The sequence below is a fragment of the Primulina tabacum genome, chromosome 4, assembly GCF_025594145.1.
Source record: "Primulina tabacum isolate GXHZ01 chromosome 4, ASM2559414v2, whole genome shotgun sequence".
In the NCBI taxonomy this organism is placed as follows: domain Eukaryota; kingdom Viridiplantae; phylum Streptophyta; class Magnoliopsida; order Lamiales; family Gesneriaceae; genus Primulina; species Primulina tabacum.
In genome coordinates, this window is record NC_134553.1 from 2,474,214 (window position 1) to 2,493,508 (window position 19,295).

General features: G+C 35.7%; 4 protein-coding genes across 5 annotated transcripts; 1 reads left to right on the forward strand and 3 right to left on the reverse strand.

Annotated features, from left to right (window-relative positions):
- The first annotated feature begins 457 nt into the window (after positions 1 to 457).
- Positions 458 to 4,868, forward strand: LOC142542356 (uncharacterized). The gene is made up of 6 exons (XM_075648954.1): positions 458 to 833; positions 1,473 to 1,615; positions 2,220 to 2,363; positions 2,995 to 3,180; positions 3,629 to 3,753; positions 4,377 to 4,868. Exons 1-6 carry the CDS (start codon positions 629 to 631, stop codon positions 4,600 to 4,602), a joined length of 1,029 nt encoding a protein of 342 aa, XP_075505069.1. The 5' UTR covers positions 458 to 628; the 3' UTR covers positions 4,603 to 4,868.
- Positions 4,869 to 5,200: 332 nt separating this feature from the next.
- On the reverse strand, positions 5,201 to 11,048 carry LOC142542357 (protein Dr1 homolog). Its single transcript, XM_075648955.1, has 6 exons — positions 10,799 to 11,048; positions 10,606 to 10,667; positions 8,885 to 8,974; positions 7,762 to 7,856; positions 6,360 to 6,428; positions 5,201 to 5,589 (listed from the first exon to the last, which is right to left on the reverse strand). Exons 2-6 carry the CDS (start codon positions 10,658 to 10,660, stop codon positions 5,425 to 5,427), a joined length of 474 nt encoding a protein of 157 aa, XP_075505070.1. The 5' UTR covers positions 10,661 to 10,667; positions 10,799 to 11,048; the 3' UTR covers positions 5,201 to 5,424.
- Positions 11,049 to 11,941: 893 nt separating this feature from the next.
- On the reverse strand, positions 11,942 to 15,636 carry LOC142542358 (L-Ala-D/L-amino acid epimerase). 2 transcript variants are annotated; one of them, XM_075648958.1, is made up of 7 exons: positions 14,907 to 15,635; positions 14,026 to 14,136; positions 13,384 to 13,600; positions 12,956 to 13,289; positions 12,480 to 12,541; positions 12,298 to 12,370; positions 11,942 to 12,131 (listed from the first exon to the last, which is right to left on the reverse strand). In XM_075648958.1, coding segments are annotated over exons 1-7 (1,248 nt in total). In that variant the 5' UTR covers positions 15,357 to 15,635; the 3' UTR covers positions 11,942 to 12,130. The 2 variants fall into 2 exon arrangements, with proteins under 2 accessions (XP_075505073.1, XP_075505072.1); XM_075648957.1 differs by lacking the exon at positions 11,942 to 12,131 and having other exon boundaries at positions 12,294 to 12,370; positions 14,907 to 15,636.
- A 540-nt stretch (positions 15,637 to 16,176) lies between these two features.
- LOC142542359 (uncharacterized) lies at positions 16,177 to 18,917 on the reverse strand. Its single transcript, XM_075648959.1, has 4 exons — positions 18,581 to 18,917; positions 18,090 to 18,488; positions 16,950 to 17,364; positions 16,177 to 16,660 (listed from the first exon to the last, which is right to left on the reverse strand). Exons 1-4 carry the CDS (start codon positions 18,846 to 18,848, stop codon positions 16,462 to 16,464), a joined length of 1,281 nt encoding a protein of 426 aa, XP_075505074.1. The 5' UTR covers positions 18,849 to 18,917; the 3' UTR covers positions 16,177 to 16,461.
- Between the last annotated feature and the right edge of the window lie 378 nt (positions 18,918 to 19,295).

The following is a 19,295-nucleotide window of genomic DNA, read 5'->3' on the forward strand; positions in this document are numbered from 1 at the left end:
CACTTAAACAAATCGAACTCGAGCTCGAGCTCGCAAGCCTATTATCAAATATGTTTGCGAGCCTATTATCAAACATGTTTGCGAGCTCACGAGCCTAATATCTTTATGCTTGAGCTTGGTTTGATTAAATTTTCGAGCTCGAAATCGAGCTTGAGTTTGGCTTGATATGATTAAAAAACGAACTCAAACGAGCTTTTTATCGAGCCGAGCTTCGAATAACTCGCAAACGGTTTGGTTCATTTACATTTTACATTCGTAATCATCCACCCTAATAATTCATCTTATAACTCAAATCATATCAAAAAAATTAAATGAAACTACAAAGTATTAAGATAAAAAATTCAATAAATAAAATACAAAGAAAATTTAATTTGATAAATTTAATTAAAATTCAATTAGTTTCACACACACGCACACACAGTAGCTAGCTAAGGAAAATTAAATAAAAGAAAGTCATCACGAAAGGCTTAGGTAATTAGACAATGGAAAGAAATGACATCTCACATTTCTTAATCATTCATTTGATTCTCCGCAGAAAATTGCAGTCTCTCTCTTTGAGATTGCTTGTAGAAGATTTGAGGGAGGATTGGGGACATTGTCGCTTTATTCGCAGCTAAAAGAAGGAGACATGGGTTGCTCGTTCTCGGGTTTGAACGCCTTATACGACGCCGTTAATGGTGGAGGAGATGTGTGGATCAACGAGAACCGTTTCAGGATTGTGAGGCAGCTGGGGGAAGGTGGTTTCGCGTACGTTTTCCTTGTCAAGGAGGTTCTTTCTGATCCTTCGAGCACTGGCATTGCCAAGAAGATCAGGGACTCTTCTCACATCTCTGGTACTCACTGATCCCTGATTGAATTGTGTGTTTGTTCTGTTATGCGTATTTTGCTTATTTGTAGTCAGGATCTGTCAATTTGGGATTAATTGATTTGCGGGTTTTGAATTACATGATCAACGTTTTTTTTCGTTGTTTTTGATTTGTGGTTCCGAGTTCTGATTGTTGTCACGTTGTGTCAAAAGTTAGCTTTAAATGTATAGAGGTTTGTCATCAACATAGAATAGAGATGAAATGGGACTCCGAAGTATTCTTACTAAATAAATTAGCTAAATGCATCTTAGCAAGGTGCTGGCAAAAACTTCAAATGGAATAGAGATGAAATGGGACCCCAAGTACTCTTACTAAATGAATTAGTTAAATGCATCTTAACAAGGTGCTGGCAAAAACTTCAAACAGAAAGAAGCAGATGAGGATTGTTTTAAGGATCACTCTGCCTTTTTGCAAAGTTGATCTGCTGGAAAGCTTTCTTGTCATGTCAAAATGGTTGCAGGGCAAGGGAGAAAGGAAATCATACAAATCAGGAAATTGCCAACATTTTTATTGGTTTTTTCTGTGTTTTTGAAAATAGTCATTTTGAGCCTGATAGGAATATGTAATTACCTGGTTGGTACTCTTCTGAATCATTTTTATTTACAGATGATGGAACGTATGCGATCAAGAAAGTTCTAATTCAAAACAATGAACAACTGGAGTTGGTGAGAGAGGAAATTCGTGTTTCATCTTTGTTTAGCCACCGCAATCTGCTTCCTCTTCTTGATCATGCAATCATCCCAGTCAAGGTAATTTCTCTGTGTTCATTTTTTCCCAAGTCTTATGTTTACTCTTTCACAACCAGTAATATTGTGTGTTTAATTTTGTAATTAAGAGGTTTACACTTGTCTGGGTCTGTGCCATGGAATAGGTACCTCTAGATGCTCTGGGTGAAAAATGTGCAGTGACGAAGTGCACTGTCTATATTTGTTGTTTCACACAATGAGGGTGATTGCATGGATAATTAGCACATCATTTTGTGGAGAAAACTGCAATCTTTTGAAGATGTGCTCCTTTCTTTTTTATTATTGAGTCTTGAGCCATCACAGGTTAAAGAGGCAGACTTGTATTTTGTATTGATGAAATTATGAACAGCCCAAAAAGCATACGTAAAATCAAAAAAATTATTTCGAAAAGTCAATTAGTAGAAGTTCAGCTAAGATTTTCTGAAGTAAAACATGCATAAGCTCTGGTTTGCGACCTTTAATGATTGCTTGTTCAAGGGATAGAGGAACGTTGTCGTTGAATTTTATTTTGGATTTCTACTTAAACTTGCTAGTAGGTTCTGCATACTAAGTTCATTTATCCTCATCAGATTGGTTATTTATCAAAATCTCTTTTTCGATCGGCCAGGTTACACAAGATCAATCCTGGAAGAATGAAGCATACTTATTGTTTCTCGTCCATGTAGATGGAACATTGTTGGACAATGCCAAAGCTATGAAAGTTAAGAAAGAGTTCTTTTCTACCTCAGACGTACTTCAAATATTTCGCCAGGTAGGTAATGAAAATACTCCTACCTTGTGGGTTTGTTGAACTGTGCTGGCAAAATGTACAACTAATGAGCTTACAATGCATATGAGTTGTTCATGGTGCCTAGTGCCTATTGACAGTTGACTCATGATTGGTAAAGATCTATTCACTTTGCTCAAAGGATATGTCTCAAGCAACTTTTCAAGTGTATAATTCCAAGTGTTTCTATCTCGCGATGACACTAGTGGCACTATTTTTCTAGTGGAATTTTATTTTGTGCTGCATGTATGTTTAAGTCTTGTCTCAATATGCTAGATAGGTACACGAACTTAAACCGCTATTTTTAAATCAAAATACTTCCTTTACATGTCTTTAGCAATGGCTGTAGTGTTTTTCTATATATCGGCATAGCTGCTTAAGTTTATGCTTGTCTTAAAGGATGAAAATGCTTTTGTGGTATGTGTCAATGTCTGCCTCCTTTAAACAATGCTATATGTGTATATTTATCGTAAACACAAATTTTGAAGTGAAATTCTACTGCCTTTTATGGATTTTATGGTGACTATGGTGGGCGGTTTCCTGAGCAGCAAATTATTGTTCTAATCTGCTTTCTTGCTCAAGAATGATGTGAATAACTGAAGAAACCGTTAATCAGCTTTGTGCAGGACTTGACCACATGCACAGTTTTGATCCTCCATATGCCCATAATGATATCAAACCTGGCAATGTCCTTTTGACACACAGGAAAGGAAAGTCACCTATAGCAATATTAATGGACTTTGGAAGTGCTCGTCCTGCGAGAAAACAAATTCGTTCTCGTTCAGAAGCACTACAATTGCAGGTTCCTATTAGAACTTTATATATTTCATGGCTTTATATCACTAGCTTTGTGCCAAAAAAGCCCAAATTAATCATTGAAATGTTAAAATGGCTAGGTCATTGGTAATCTCAACTGCTTATCAGAGATTAACACCACCCAGATAGTTTTGCAATAAGTTGTACTGTATGATTTGAAGTATGAAATTGAAAATAACTATCAAACTTGAAAATATCAGTTCCACTTGGTAGAAAGATAAAAGGAGAACGCAATTGATAACCAAGAAAAAGTTATTGTATGAAGTTTGAAATGAAGGGAGAGTGGGAGAGCTCAGAAAGGTGCCAGAGGGGGAGAGAAATATTCTTCATATTTAGTTTGTCAAGCTATCTCAATGTACCAGGTTTGCATGTCGGCCAGTTTTGTGTGGTTAATGTGGATATTTTGATTTGATCTGTGTTTGTTTGTTACATAGGAATGGGCATCTGAGCATTGTTCAGCTCCTTTCCGTGCTCCTGAATTATGGGATTGCCCTAGCCAAGCAGACATTGACGAGAGAACTGATATCTGGTCATTAGGCTGCACTTTGTTTGCAATCATGTAAGAATGTTTCCTTCATGTCATGGGAACTTTTCATCTTGTTTTTGAAGACACATAATGTCACCTTTTCGTGAGCTATGCTCATTGAGTAACCACCATGATCTTGATCTTTGTGCCACAACTGTAGAGGATCAAATTTTGGTTGTATTCCCAATTTCTCAGAGAATTCTAAAGATATTAATATCTTAAGAAGATTATTAGAATGTAATACGAGTGAAGGTCTTTAATTTAGCACTGTGAAAAGAGCATATTAGCCAATCTTAAAATGTATTGCTTTAAGTTTAAGAAGGTGCTCAAAATTGGATATGTGGATGCTGCTGAGAAAATAGATATAACCACTGCAACATTTATGTGGGAGAATTAACTTCCCTAAGACATTTGGGTTACTTCGTCGACAAGGCTAGGTTGCTTTTGTGTTAACCAAGTTGCATACAATCTATCTTGTAACAAAGTTGTCTAGTTTAGGGGCACCTCTCATCTCCTCTTAGTTTCTTTATTCTTATATCGCTACAAAGGATCCAAAATGCGCAGTTTCTTTATTATGGCCTTATAGGGTTTCTACCAACTTCTGGTGTCTGCAATTCTCTTTGGTCTTTTGCTTCATATATGAATGCATTTTGTAGGTATGGTGTATCTCCATTTGAATTTGCACTCGGAGAATCCGGTGGGAGCTTGCAATTGGCCATTGTAAATGTCCAAATAAAATGGCCAAGTGGACCTAATCCTCCGTATCCAGAGGCACTACACCAGTTTGTAACATGGATGTTGCAGCCTCAACCCGCTGTTCGCCCCAGCATTGGTGATGCTATCATTCATGTTGATAAGCTGATCTCAAAATTTTCAAATTGAAGGAATAGAACAGGATTACTGTAGGTTTTTGTATTCCATAATGACGGTTTGTACTTTGTAGAGTTACATTACTGTTGATTATTTGTTGGTCCATTTCAGATGTACTGGGATATGTTTTGGAGACTAAGTTAATTTAGCGACTCGGTTTACACACACACACATGCGCGCGTGTATATATATAATACAAGGTGATTACTAATTTGTAGTTCACGTTAAGAGCGACCGATTTTAGTCTCCTATGTACACATCGGGTGACGATTTTTTTGTTTCAGACCAAGTTTAATGAATTCAGCCCCTATAAATCATCCTCAGTAGGCTCGCTATTTAATTAACTTTAGACCATATCGAGTCGGTCTTCCATATAGCTTGCCTGGACCCACGTTAGCTCGGTTAAATTAATTGAATTGCTCACATATTCATCAACAATACCATTATTTTCATTTTCCCCTGGAAATGAAAGAATTAAAGAAACATACATCGAGGTAAAGGATTACCCACAGGTACTTGCGCGCTTGAAAAGACGTAAATGACAATGAAATAATTAAAGAAACATACATCGAGACAAAGGATTACCCACGGGTACTCGCGCGCTTGAAAAGACAAAAGACGTACATGACGTAAGTTTTAACTAAAATAGCATATACGGAGACAATCTTGAAAGACTGCTTAAAGAGGCCAACAAATTACTAACATATACATAGGAACATAGTACACAGCAGACCTCTCTATGTTATGCGAGAACCATTTGTACATTATGAAAAAAGAAATGCTGGAGTCGAGGATTCTCTAGTAAAGAGTTCAAGAAAACTTAGAAATTTTAAGTTAGCTACTCAAACTTGGTCGAGTCTCAGAATCTGATTGCTTGGGAACCACTGAGCCTCCATTCATTCGAGCACGTGCCTCTGCAAACATCCTTTGTTGCTCTACCAGTGCTTCCTCTTCAGTCATTTCAGCTCCGTTGCTCAATTTACCGCTTCTCATGGTATCCTATGTCAAACCACTCAACCATAAGCAACACAAACAATTATCTTAGGAAGTTAATTACATTTTTCTGATGAAGCAATGATCATTACATGTAACTAAGCATGATCTAGGAAGGAAAGCCGATACAAACTGACCCAAAGAGTCTGTTGTCAGGGTCAAAATTTTAGACTATCAATTCTCCCACATTTAGGTGATTTTACAAATATCAAATCAATGTATTAAAAATATGATTTTTTTTATAATTTTCATAATCCATTTCCTTTTTTATTTCCTTCAACCCTTATAAACCGCTCAGCTCCAATTACAAGCATATCTGGCACCACAGCAGCTGAGGCCAATCTAGGAATGGGATTCAGGTTATAGCCTTGGCGCGGGTTAGAAAAGTAGAAGGATGTTAGTGATTGTGGATATATAATGGATAAGTATATACCCAACCAAGACTAGACAGAGGCCCAGCTTATTGAGGCCCATTGGGTCTGAGTCCAAGAAAGGCCATTTTCTCATTCTTCCGCTCTGGCCTGCCCTATTAACTTTTTACTGGTCTATTAGGTACGACACCATCCATTTACATTCCTACAGGTCACAGCATTTGCCGCCACCAGCATATTAACCACAAAAACAACAAAGATGAGCCAAAGTTAAAACCTATAAATGTCGAGTGACTTATTTAATCAATGATTAAAAGCACACTCAGCAACTAAATATCTCGTGAATCTAGAGTTTCTAAAAAGATACAACGTACAAGTCTGTGTGAGAGAGGGAGGCAAACTTACCATAGTCTCGAGCCTATGTTGCTCGTAGGCGGCATAAACTTCTTCAATATAGTCTCCAAATCCAAGAACCTGAGAAAACGAGACAGAGCAAATCTAGGTTATTGAACAGATGAGAAAAATTAGCACCAAAAAAATAGATAGGAAAATTAATAGGTGAGAAGGTTAATTTATTCATGGGATACAGTGATATTATTTAATTGAAAGTACAATATTTGAAGTCAAATGCACAATTTAGCTTAGAAGTAAAAAGTCGAGGTACCATACAATATTATCCATGTCATATTGCACCTTAAATTTGCAAAAATTTGGCATATTTTACACTGTAGCGATTCAATGAGAAAATGAAACCATAAAATTGTCTCAGATGTACTTCAACGATTATAAACATCCAACTACAAAAAGGTTTGCTCCTATTTCACCATGTTGCAACTGTTTCCCCGTTTTCACTTAGTATTCTGCATCGCAACCTTGTCATTTATCCAGGCATATTTTTCTTTTACGTAGTAAATAATAAGTAGAAAAGTTATCTTAATCATACTTAGAACTATGTTTTGGAAAAAAAATGATAACATACCAGAATATTTCGATACTGTATATAAAAGTTACAATGAAAGGTCAACCAAAATTACATAAATTTTAGCATGCAGATATGCAAATATATGTGAAAAAAATAAAGAATTTAAGAAGAATGTTCGACAAAATATCGTGTATTTTATTATTATACACGTACAGTATATATGCATTTCAGTTGCATTCTCTAATGCATATTTTTTGAAAATATATTTTTATAACTGCAACATACTAGTGGGAAAAATCAGTGAATAAAAATGATGATGTTCTCAAGAACTATAAATATTTATTCATCTATATTTATTTGGAACAAAAAAAAATCACTAAAAAGAGTAAGTTTGAGTAAAATTTTATAATAATATCTCAATCAAATTGAATTTATTCGGAAAACATGACATGACACATAAATGTGAAGGACCTACAGTAACATGGGTGTCTGGCATAATAATATTCTATCCAAGTTAAGAAGAGGGAACCGAAGGATAACAGTATTCAAGTCTCGTGTCATATTTTGTACAGATGCCTCCCATTTGCAGTGGCCAGAAATGCTACAGCAGCAAAGCACAGGCATTGGAAAATTTCTTGCTAAGTATAGCAGCTCAATGTAGAATAGATGTTGGACAAATTGTAAAACAAAATCATAAGATTCCAATCCAGAAATGATGTTCAGCAAATGTGAAGAACAAAATCAGAAGATTCAGTTCCAAAGGAACATATCATAGAAGACCATAACATAACCCAAAAAAGCCCCTTTTAAGATTTTATACGTTGACTGCTGAGATCAATCAATAATTATCACGAGAAGCAAAACCAAATGAAATACTGGTAGAACCTCTAAAGCCTTGAGTACATGTTCTGGTGCAATAGTTCTTTTGTCTTCCCTATTACAAACTTCATTGGATTCTGATGAAATTAGATTGATAAATTCTGCAAAACATGAAAATCATTTAGCATAAATCATAGTATAGAGCTTGCAAAAGCACTGCACAAGAATTGAAAGCGACAATAGACACATCAAAACTTTGATCTGCGGTATATTATATCAGTTAGCTGGTTAAGAACTGCACCAATGCCCAGAGCAACATTTCCTACTCATAACACCATCAAGAAACAATCCTGAAAAAAGTGGCCCAATTTAAAATATATCCACTACTTTTTCGTTGATTATTTTTGGATCATGATGAAGGTGCTCGTTGGAGTCAATGCGCTGAGAGGTAAACTAGTAACTAAGTATCCTGACAGTTAACTCGGTCAGCGTCAAACATTTGATAATTTTGACTGTTGGACCCTGACAGGAAAGGCAATTACAGGGCCAGACATGGAGATATCATAAATAGGTGGGATGGTATTCACCCAAAGATATACTTAAATGCCTGGACAGCTGGGCCTTCATCCGGTCAGCAGGGGTGTAGATCACCATTGGTACCAGTAAAAAAACCATGGACAAAAAAAAAAGCAGTTATATTTTTAAGATTCATGTTTACATCCGTTAAACCTCATTAACCACTAGATGTTTCACAGAAAATCAATATGACAGAAATGAAGATAACAAGTCCATCTTAATCACTTTTAACAAAAATGAGGCATTTCGCCCAAAGTGTATGAACAAAAAGAGTTCTTCCATCCCTAGTATGGTTAGGAGCATTGAATGGTGCTCACTTTGCAGAGAAAAATCGATTGCTATCCTGATCAGCACTTAGGACATAGTTGCTCTATCTATTAAAAAGAAGATTCAAGTCTTAATGATGCCAATCGCATCAAAATTATTTAAATTATGAAATAATCCATTAAGTACTAAAACAGTAAATAAAGTGCACAACCTAATGGCTTAAACAAATTACACACTGAATTGAAGCAAATCTAACAATAATGGCCTAATTTATACCCAATTGGAAAGTTAAAGAAATAATGAATGTCAAACATATTATAAATGAAAACAAACAACAAACACAAACCTACACAACACTCAATCAGAAGATCCTGAGCATCTCTTGCAACACGAACATCCGGCGGGAGCATCTCCTTGATAATTTTTGTCATAGTCGCTGCAACAATATCATTTATGTATCTTGTACGAAAACGGAGCCGATAAAGTGAAAGAATTCATCCACTTGCAAAGGCAATATAACAGCAACTGTCTTACTATATAGTAACCAAATGAGTTTTATTTTTTACAAAGACATTCCGGATTGTTTCGTTACTGCTATTAACAGCAATCAGTAACTTGGATTAAACAAAATATTTTCTAGATACAAGCATAAGAAATCAGCAATCTATAGCTTAATTCATGTCTTATGTCTACAAGATCAAGCTCAGATTGTCTGGGTGTCATTAGAAAATGTGGCTTGAGGAACTATATATGGAGCAATTGGGCATTAATTGATATCAACTCCTCAGAGATTGAAAAGTTCAACTCCGTTAACAACAACTTATGAATCTTTACATATTTCTTTGGGTTTACACATCCAACTAATCCGTTGACAAAAATATTTCACGGGCAAATCGAGTTATTTAGGTCCTGAGGGACTAACACGGCGAGCTACTAGACATCAAAGGGAAATGTTGGACTAAATGGATCCATAGCAATTCAATATCAAGAAAATAAATAGAGAGTGGTTGCACAACCAAGAGAAGCAAAAACTATGGTTATGGACCCTACAATAAGACTTTAATACAGCTTCTGGTCATTACAAATTTACACGTTTAAAGGGATTGGGATACATTATTGAGTCCTAATTCCATTGAACTCAACAAATCACTATGAATAAACATCTTCACAATAAATAATAATCATACCAAATCACCATTTTCAGAAAGAAATCCGTAGCAAAAAAATTATTTTGAAACCCAGCAACTACAGATTTTAAAGATGATTCACTCATTTCAAACACATCAAATATGAATTTGCAAATATAAATCCAATCAAATCCTCAAGTATGATTGAAAACACAGTAATAGATCTGTTGCAATTCCCTTCCAGTCTTTTTTCCATCTGCACATAATTTATTAGAACAACTTTATGTAATACAGTAATAGAATATTAATGTTTTGCATATTACATCATTTTTCAGATATAGCCACCTGACTGTTACTCGCCAAATGTGAAAGAAAATACTACAGTAGAATTGAACTCTATAATATTAACTATATTTCATCATGCATCGTGGAGTATGCCACTTAATCAAATATAACTATGGACTCCCACTTTGACACTTATCAGTTATCCCTAACTATTACATGCCCTCTGCCAAAGCATGATCTGATTCCTTGATAAATGTTATGATGAGATGTTTTTCCATCCTTCTTCCCGCTCAGTTTACCGGCTTCCATTATCATTGAATAACGTTTTTAAATGTTATTGATATTTTGGTAGCTCATACATCTAGTTCGAATAATGAATCCTAGATCATAAACAAAAATAGATACTATTTCAATAACCAGAAGCAAGTTCCAACTGAAGCTTACTACGAATTACTGCTATTCTATGGGCAGTTAATAAGAATGCCTTTTTGATCGCAACTTCGTGATACTTAGTCAATTAGAGGGAACAATCTAAACGATGAGAAGTATCAAACTAGAAAAACGAAAGCCTCGACTTTGAAGATAAACAAAAAACGAAAACAAACAAACAGGGTAAAATAGGGGTAACAAGGAAAAAAACGAGGACAAAACTAACCTTTAGGAAGGGAAGCGTCCTCCTTAATCTTACCAACAATATCCATAGGTTCCATAATTGACCTAAAAAATTGCAAGGAATCAAGAAAAACTAAAGATCAAACACAAAAACCAATACGTGGAGTTTGAAAATAACGATTTCAAATCATTATACGAATTGTTCACAAGAAAAAGTGTGAAATTGATTTACTTACAGGTGAAACAAAGGCCGTAAATCTGTAATACTAACAAGACAAGCGAGGAAAAGCAAAACTGGAGGAAGAATTTTGGTGCGAGATGAGAAGGTGGTGGTCGGAGTCGCGGGCGGTCGTTCGTATAAAAATGAGAAATAAATTAGGGCAAAGATTTCACCAAAGCGCGTGAGTTAGTCCACACGCGCTCGTGAGGCTAATTGGTAGAAAAGAGTCACAGTGTGGAGCACGTACCGCGCATTCGCCTAGGAGTGTGCAAGAAGAGGGGAAAAAAGTGCAGACTCCAGACACTCTTTTAGCTTTTTTTCTTTGGGAAAATACCAAATACAATTTACTGACAAATAGCAATTTTTTTGGAATCTAGAAAAAAATAGCAATTCCATATGTTGTTTTTGTTTTTTCACAAAAACTCCATTCAAATAATATCACGAATTAATTTTGTGAGATATATCTCTAATCCAATTCGATTTATGAAAAATATTATTTTTTATGCTGAAAACATTACTTTTCAATTTAAGTATGAATCTCATCGACTCATCCCACGAAAATAGATCTGTGACACCGGTCACAAAAAATCTATTCATGTTTTTTAGTCCGATCAATTTTGGTTATAATTAGATTTCGAACTAAATTATATCATATAAAATTTAAAATATTTGCATGAGATGAACTATAAAGTAAAGATTGTGGGGATAATTTGATGAAGTAGCTTATCATCCGGCAATGTGAGATGAATTATCAATCACTGAGACAACTTGAAATTGTACAAAACAAGTGATATTGGTTGATTACTAGTTAATTTCTTTTATTTGGCAAAAAATGTACCCTAAAAGTATCAAGATAAGGCTTAAAAAAATAAATTAATATGCCAATTTTCTACCAAAAAATAAATTTATTTTTCAATCTTATCAAATCTTTTAGTCCTTTTCTCCATCAAACAGTTTTTCATAGGTTTATAAACCTTTAAACAACTTATGAATTATATTAAAAAATCTTATAAAAAAATCGTGAGATGGAAAAATAATTATTATATTTTATCGGATATTATATATAAATAAATCAATGTCATTTTAGGTGTCCACGTGCTCTTTCAAAGTTAATTTTCAAAAAAAATATCATAGAGTTTTTCTTAATTCATTTTCAATATCTGCAAATTAGTTTTATTCTCCACAAATCTGTCGACATTACACTTATTATTATTATTATTATTATTTTGGGCTCCGCATCTCGGAATTGAGTGGAATGAATTTAACACAAACTTCTCCAATGCATCCAAGAAAAGAAGGATTAACCCAGGCCACACAATTGATTTGAAGGGAGTGAGCTTCCTCGTTTTCTGCACATGTCAACGAATTCAGCATTGAAGATCAAATGCAGAAGCACAAAATATTGGATCTTTTTTACTAAAATACAAAAAATTATCAAGAGCCATCTTCGTGGATGTAATGGTGGAGTGTCGTTGTTTCTTTGTGTTTATTTTTTCAACACCAAGTAGAACTTACCATAGCGAGTCGTCCCAGTGTAGAAAACCACCATGGCCTCTAGCATTTGAAAACTTGTAAACTGGACCAGAGGCTAACAGTAAAGAATATTGTGAGTTACTAAAGATATAGCACATTACTGGTGTAACAACAGATGAAGTGTGCTAGCAAGAAGGTTGAACTAGGCAGAGAACTAGAAGTACCTTTATAACCTTCGAGAACCGGATCCTCGGCCAATAAAATGGGAGTATCAAGGTCGATGAATCTGCAAACAAGTATGTATCAGGGATGGTAGAGAGCTAAATATGGAACCAAAACTGTGAATACTTGGGGTCATATTAATCAGCTTGCAGGGCATGGATTCTTCTCTTACAAGGAACAGTCATTCATTTTTTTAACTCTAATTCAGGCAAGGATTTGCTGTAATGAATATATTTAGAGGTCAAACATGACATGTTAGAGTTATGCTTGATAATATCAAGATTTAAATGGAATTACAATATTTAATATCAATCTACAAGGGTGATGATTGTACTCAAAATCAAGATATTTAGTTTGGTGGACATGCTTTCACATATTTAGGCCATATAATCGAACTGAGTAAATTATGTATCACACGTGATTCACCCTTCCTATTTTCTCTAACATTCAGAATTTATAATAGCAAAATATTACTTACTTGAAACACCCAAGACCAGCAGCCAAATTGCCAGCGAAGCCCATTGCAAGTCTAGTTTCAACCATCCCTCCAATCATCAGATCCAGTCCTGATGCTCTTGCTAGATCAATAATTTCGAGAGCTCCAAGAACTCCAACTTTAGCAAGTTTAATGTTGATTACATCAGCAAGATTTTCTTTAGCTATTTTCTTTACATCATCTAAACTACGGCAACTTTCATCAGCAGCAACAGATACTCTGTATTTGTTTCTCGCTATTTCACTAACATAACCAAGACCCTCCCAGTCGTCTCTGTGAACTGGTTGTTCAAAAAGCATGGGTGTCACCTCCATTTCTGCATAGAAATATACGAAATGATACCTTTCTTGACAGTGAAATAAACAAGATCTTCAGTTGCATGAAAACTTCAGTTGGAAGAAATGAAGTACCGTGTAATTTCTCCAGAACTTGAACGGCTTCCTCAGAAGTATAACCTTCATTGGCATCCAAAATAAACAAGCAATCAGGGTGGACTGCGCGTATTGCTTGAAGCACTTGGACGTCAGACGTCAAATTCTTCCCAACTTTAAGCTTTAAAATCTTGAATCCTTGAATATTATATTTTGAAGCTAGCTCAGCGGCTTCGGTGGGGGAAACTATTGGAATCTGTAAACAGTAATAATCATCAGTTAGTATGAACTGGCAATGATATGATAAGCCTGTCCTCTTAGAGTTCTCTATCGCCGCCACCATCATCTTCTTTAAATTATATTTTTAAAGGTCTCCTTTCTTCTGGTCAAATTTGCATGAATATTGGCTAGTTTAAGGGTTAGTGGCTTCTTGAGAAGATTTACGCACGTTCTAGAGAGAAAATGTGAAATAGACTTTAAACACATGTACTTATTTGTTGGATTAGTAAGTTCTAAGTTGGTTTAGTTAGTTTAAGTTGGTTTAGTTAGTTTGACAGTTGTACTCAACTCATGTGTATATTCATGATTGATCATTTTGGAAAGAACAACAGAGAAGATATTTTCTTCCGTCTCTCGTGTTCTACGTCTAATATAAACATGAAACTAAAAAAGAAACTATACTGTTATGTCCGTTGTTATTTCATTTGAAAATCCACCGAAAAGTTTCCATAATGGTAGTCCAATGCTGTTTGCAACTGCATCAATCAATGCCATCTCAACTCCCGCTCTGACCTTCATCATCAGACATATTTGTAAGCATGAGAAAATTCTAACTGTACGGAAAGGAAAATCAATGCGTTATTCCCTAACAGGGCTTTTTAAAAAAGAAAACTGAGCAAAAAACTCAAAAATATATATCCAATTACAAGTACGTTCAGCGAAAATCAGGTAATTCTATAGCAATTTCTGGTGAATGTGAATATTTAATTATTTCACCATTTGTTTGAAGGTATCAGGTAAGAGTTCTTGTTCAGTCAATTAGTCTTATAATGAACATTTGCCCAAGTGTGCTCATGCAACCTTGCAGGATAAGCAAATATGTGCGACTCAAACTGGAAAATTGAAAAAAAAAAAAACTATAATAATTGATACCAAATGCTTCTCAAAGATATGACCTCAATCGTAGAAGTAACTATAAAGAATTCAAACATTAAACCAAAAAAAAAAAATTTATCAAGTTTTTATAAAGAACAGTTTTCATAAGAAAAGATTGATAGAATGTGTACTCTAGATATCTATAATGGACTGCTAGCCTTCTCCCTCGGCGGCTCCGCCACTGCCCTTCGGACATAAGAACATGGAGCATCTAAACAAATTTTATTTATAATCTTGTTAAATATATGATTCACACCAAAAAATTAACGGTCTTCCATGAATTTCTATGGCCGTCAATGTTCCAAATGAAATAGAACACTCAAAACAATAACCAAAGAAGTGAAGGTCAAAGAGTTAATCAAGATAAATAAATACAATTCAAAGTCAAAACTCAAAAACAGACTCACAGAAGCAAAAGAATGGCCCGGAAGAATAATCTGATTGATCTCAGACAAAACTTGCCCCAGAGTCTTGCCACGACTCCGCCTGAGAAACTGGCAAGCTTCCGCAGCTTTTTCCAGAGCAAGTGGCTGATCCTCGGCTGTTACACAAGGAAGAATGGGAGTCTCTCCCCAACCAACACACCCATTATTCAACTCAACTCGAATGGCCACGTTCTCCACTTTGTCAAGCCTTGATGAAGCAATCGTGAAGGGGGAAATTAAAGGCACGTTCAATGGCCTGCCCTCTGCTTTGTGAACATCAATTGTGAACGTTTCCATCAAACTCTTGAACCCAAATGATGTAGATACCTGCGCAGCTGGCGGGGTGGTGGCCATGCACGATCTGATGGAGAGGGAAACGGGATTCTTGATTCTGATGATGGGACTTGGGGAAAACAAGGATGATGGAACCATTTTTCCTGATTATTGGACGCGTGGGAATGATTCGAGGAGCTGCTGGCATCCGTCATTCTCTGTACTTTGTAGTTGTTCAAAGGATAAACAATTATCGTAATTGTCGGTCATATTTCACCTCAGCAAACAATGATTAATCGGAAATGCGTACCACTTATTTGTTGTTTTCCCCGAGAGAAACCATTTTTCTTCTGGACTATCTGGTAGTGGTTTCCATTTTTTATTCTCTCGAGATTCTTTTGGTCTGCCTTCGATTTGGCTCTTGAACAAATTGGTTGAGCTAGGCTAGTGTTTTGGCCTTTGAGACCTCATTTCAGCTTTATTTAGCCGTCTTCTTTTTTTTTCCCCTTTTGGAAAATAGTCATCTTCCTTTTCTTTTGGTGCCGTTTCGGCCCCATCCTTCATATACATTTATTAGAAAGTTATTACATGATCAATTTATGTAATAACCACGTAAATTTGACTTTGACTCATGATAAATGACAATGCATAATAAATAATTTGATGGTTACCTGGTGGCAAGGTTATTATTTGGCTGCTTGATATTGATATTAAAAGTTTATTTTGTCATTATTGTAATATTTTGATATTGATTGATTGTAATGATGTTGGTTACACTAAAAATAATAATTGGATGGTGACATTCTTGAACACAACACAAAACAAATAATGCAGGGGTTCTTCAATCAGATAATAGTTCATGTATGTGGCCAATTGGTGTCTCTAAAACTAGATTTGTCCTGGAAAAAGTCAGGCCAATGAAAAAAGTACAAAATTAAGAACTCGTCAAGACCAAAAGTCTGACAAATTGGAAATCAAATGAACCATAGCCTCAACCGCCTGATAGCGGAAGAGAGGGCCAGTCGGCCAGAGATTCGGAAAGGCACTTGTATTTTTACAAGGTAAAATAGATTAATCTTCATCATCTTTCACATTTGCTACGAAAGCTACATGAAGCAATTAAACCCATAGTTTTCACAGCCGGTCTTTATTAATACAGCGAAGTATATTCTCTGCAAGAATGAGCCAAATATTTCAAAATGTGATCCACAGACCGATGCTCAATCTTTAATTTGTTAATGGAGCCCCTATAGCCCAGTTGTTATCATATAGTTCCCGGACTAGATTCTGCTATTCTTGACTTCGCTTGCAACCTCTGCATGAATTTCGGATTAGACACAAGCCTCTTCTTCACTTCAGAAATTCGAGCATCCTCCACTAGCTTCCTAGCTTTTCCAGCATCCTCGATTAAAGCAAACAAGGTTCTGAGGCAATCCTTTCTATTTTCCTCCCGATGTTCAAACCTGAAACAAAACATGTAATGAAAACTGTATGCCAAAGACAGGAAGCATAAATAACGGATGATGTAGGTTTGAACCATTGCCGGAACTTTATAAAGAAGTGAGACTGTTTCCTTTTTGCAAGTCTTTTCATAAAATATATATACTGAAGTACACACTCTCAAAATTGTAGAGAGGCTCATGAGCTATTAAAAAACGTTAGTTTAGAGGTCAAAACATTAAAGCAGAACTACAGTATACTGATTACTGACTGGTACAGAAAATAAAATAAAATGCTAGCGACTCAGCTTACCTTTCGCTAGTGATGGTAAGTTCATCTTTCCCAGGATTATACCGTTTTCCAGCTAATTCTCTTAGCCGCAAAAACTGATGCTTGGATAGACCAAGCTCTTTTACAGTAACAGCCAACTTCACTTTTCTATTTTTGGGATGCCAAGCATCACCACCAGGAGCAAAGACCACGCGAGTTTGCCACCTAAGAATTGGTCCCTCACCTGGTGGATCATCAAGTTCCTTTTTGTTATCAGGAACAACAGTCTCGTCAAACTGTGGAGATTCCTCTGCTTCCATCAGTTTGGTACATTCCAAGACCACTTGATCTTCAAACTCCTTAAATAATGCATAACCTTCTTCAACTTCTAACTCACCTTTTTCAACCCTATCACCTATCTCGTCAAATTTCTTTTGCACCTTCTTCTTGATCTCGTCTAGAAAAAATCCATCACAAGGAAATAACTAGTGTTTTAACTATAATATAATGAAATCCATGGGAAAGTATAAAACAATGCCAAGGTACCACAAAACCAAGTCATCTGAGGACAATCTTGCCAAATAATTGAAGGCTCAAATCCTAAAGTTAAAATCTTTATAACGTAGAAGAACTAAAACAGTTTCATATCATCTAACGAATATTGAGCCAAAAGGAATTTTTCTGAGATTTTGTCTAGTTGTTCCCAAAGGGCAGACTCCTTGAAATTCCTCCACGTTTGGAGCATTCTGCTACATAAAGCTCATGATCATATATAAATTCTAATAATGCGACATGTCGGGTCACAAGAACTTGTCATCCAAAAAAGTTCATAAACAAGTCTAATAGTTACAACTCTTATCTGAAATGAATAGGCAAATCCAGTTAAATCTCTTCAAAAGGACAACAGTCAAGTATGCCACAGACTTCTATGGCTAGAAAGTAAAATTTTTAACTAACATATAAAGAAACAAAAAAAAAAAACCAAATTAGATAGATTTCAGAGAAACCGTTTAACGATTCAAGAAATCACACATCATAATATATAAACTAGCACGATTTCATGGCCCCAACTAGCTTCATTTAACTAATCAATATTGACAACCAAAAACAATAAATAATGGATAACCCATACTTAGTTTATCAAAAGAAAGATGCGAATGTGAAATAACAGCATAAGAATACCAGGCAGAAGGTTGTCCCAGTGAAGCATGTCCTCCAATATTTCTTCACATTCCCTTGTATCCTTGAGATAACCGTGCTCAGTGGCCTCCTTGATCATTTCATCCCACTTCCGGTCATCCATGTTGCCATAAGGATCCGAAGTCAACTGCTTCATCACAATTTCCCGAGCATTATACAAATCATCAATTTCTTCGTCAGTTTCAATAGCCTCCTCGAAATCAGATTCGAAATCTTCATCCTTAACATTATCCAAGGGTTCCCGCTGAAGCTCATCCATTAACTCATCATCTGTGTCTTCATGCTTTCCAGAGAGTCTTCTCTTCAGAATAGACTCGAGGATTGACGGAAGTGCCCCCTCGTTAAAGTTCTTGAAATAGTCCTCCATCTGTAGTTTTAATTCTACACACAATATATAACAAACCACGCAGCTCACCATCAGTACTTGGAGCAAACCAATCGACAAAGTTGACAAAAGGGTGTATTATGATCACCTTTGTTGCTCACATCTTCCACCTCATTCGTCACCTCTTTCTTGTCTTCTAAATTCCCCACGCTAGATTCTGACTCATCGTTGTCATTTCCAGATGAAAAAAATCGAATTGTCGCAGGAAAACGGTGGATCAACGCTGCATTTTCAGTGCTGTAGCCACCATAACAATTCGTACAACGATAAGAAACAATATATTTGAGTTCGAGGTTGCGAAAGGAGCGGAGATTGCGAGAGTGTAGATATAAATTCCTGAGCAGAGATCCTCTCATGGCGGACAAGCTCTCCGAGGTTCGAAGTGGAGAAGCTTCTCTCGGCTGGGAAACTTGCAGGCTTATAAAATCGTACTGGACGTATAATTATCCTACCAGTTGGGCTTACGGCTCTACTGGGCCTTCTTATTTGGGTCTTTTTTCCCCTTGAAAAAGAGAAAGGTAGTTGCAACGAATGTATGGAATTTGTTTTGCCTTATTTTCTTCCGAATTAGTTGAATGTTTAAAAATCTAAAATTTTGTTTGTAGGTTATAAATATTTGATGGAAATAAAGGACTGTTTGTGAGTACTAAAAAAAAATAATTATTGGCTTTTGACTTATAAATATCAGGTATATGTTTCTTAAGCCAAGACTATGAATGCTTGATTTAATTGAAATTTAAAAGATGGTTGGATGTTAATTCAACTTTTTCGTATATATTCTCGTCTGAAAAAATATTTTCAAA

What these genes read in the sequence shown, in the direction of transcription:
- LOC142542359 (XM_075648959.1), bottom strand. Translation starts at nt 18,848, where the DNA reads ATGAGAGGATCTCTGCTCAGGAATTTATATCTACACTCTCGCAATCTC. An exon ending in GGAAGATGTGAGCAACAAAG is followed by an intron (nt 18,489 to 18,580) that starts GTGATCATAATA and finishes TATTGTGTGTAG; the next exon opens with AATTAAAACTACAGATGGAG. An exon ending in CTTACCATCACTAGCGAAAG is followed by an intron (nt 16,661 to 16,949) that starts GTAAGCTGAGTC and finishes GTTTTGTTTCAG; the next exon opens with GTTTGAACATCGGGAGGAAA.
- LOC142542356 (XM_075648954.1), top strand. Translation starts at nt 629, where the DNA reads ATGGGTTGCTCGTTCTCGGGTTTGAACGCCTTATACGACGCCGTTAAT. An exon ending in TACTTCAAATATTTCGCCAG is followed by an intron (nt 2,364 to 2,994) that starts GTAGGTAATGAA and finishes ACCGTTAATCAG; the next exon opens with CTTTGTGCAGGACTTGACCA. An exon ending in CAGAAGCACTACAATTGCAG is followed by an intron (nt 3,181 to 3,628) that starts GTTCCTATTAGA and finishes TTTGTTACATAG; the next exon opens with GAATGGGCATCTGAGCATTG.
- LOC142542358 (XM_075648957.1), bottom strand. Translation starts at nt 15,356, where the DNA reads ATGGTTCCATCATCCTTGTTTTCCCCAAGTCCCATCATCAGAATCAAG. An exon ending in CGGGCCATTCTTTTGCTTCT is followed by an intron (nt 14,137 to 14,906) that starts GTGAGTCTGTTT and finishes CTGATGATGAAG; the next exon opens with GTCAGAGCGGGAGTTGAGAT. An exon ending in AGTTCTGGAGAAATTACACG is followed by an intron (nt 13,290 to 13,383) that starts GTACTTCATTTC and finishes ATTTCTATGCAG; the next exon opens with AAATGGAGGTGACACCCATG.
- LOC142542357 (XM_075648955.1), bottom strand. Translation starts at nt 10,660, where the DNA reads ATGGAACCTATGGATATTGTTGGTAAGATTAAGGAGGACGCTTCCCTT. An exon ending in GGACGCTTCCCTTCCTAAAG is followed by an intron (nt 8,975 to 10,605) that starts GTTAGTTTTGTC and finishes ATATTGTTGCAG; the next exon opens with CGACTATGACAAAAATTATC. An exon ending in TCTGATTGAGTGTTGTGTAG is followed by an intron (nt 7,857 to 8,884) that starts GTTTGTGTTTGT and finishes CATGTTTTGCAG; the next exon opens with AATTTATCAATCTAATTTCA.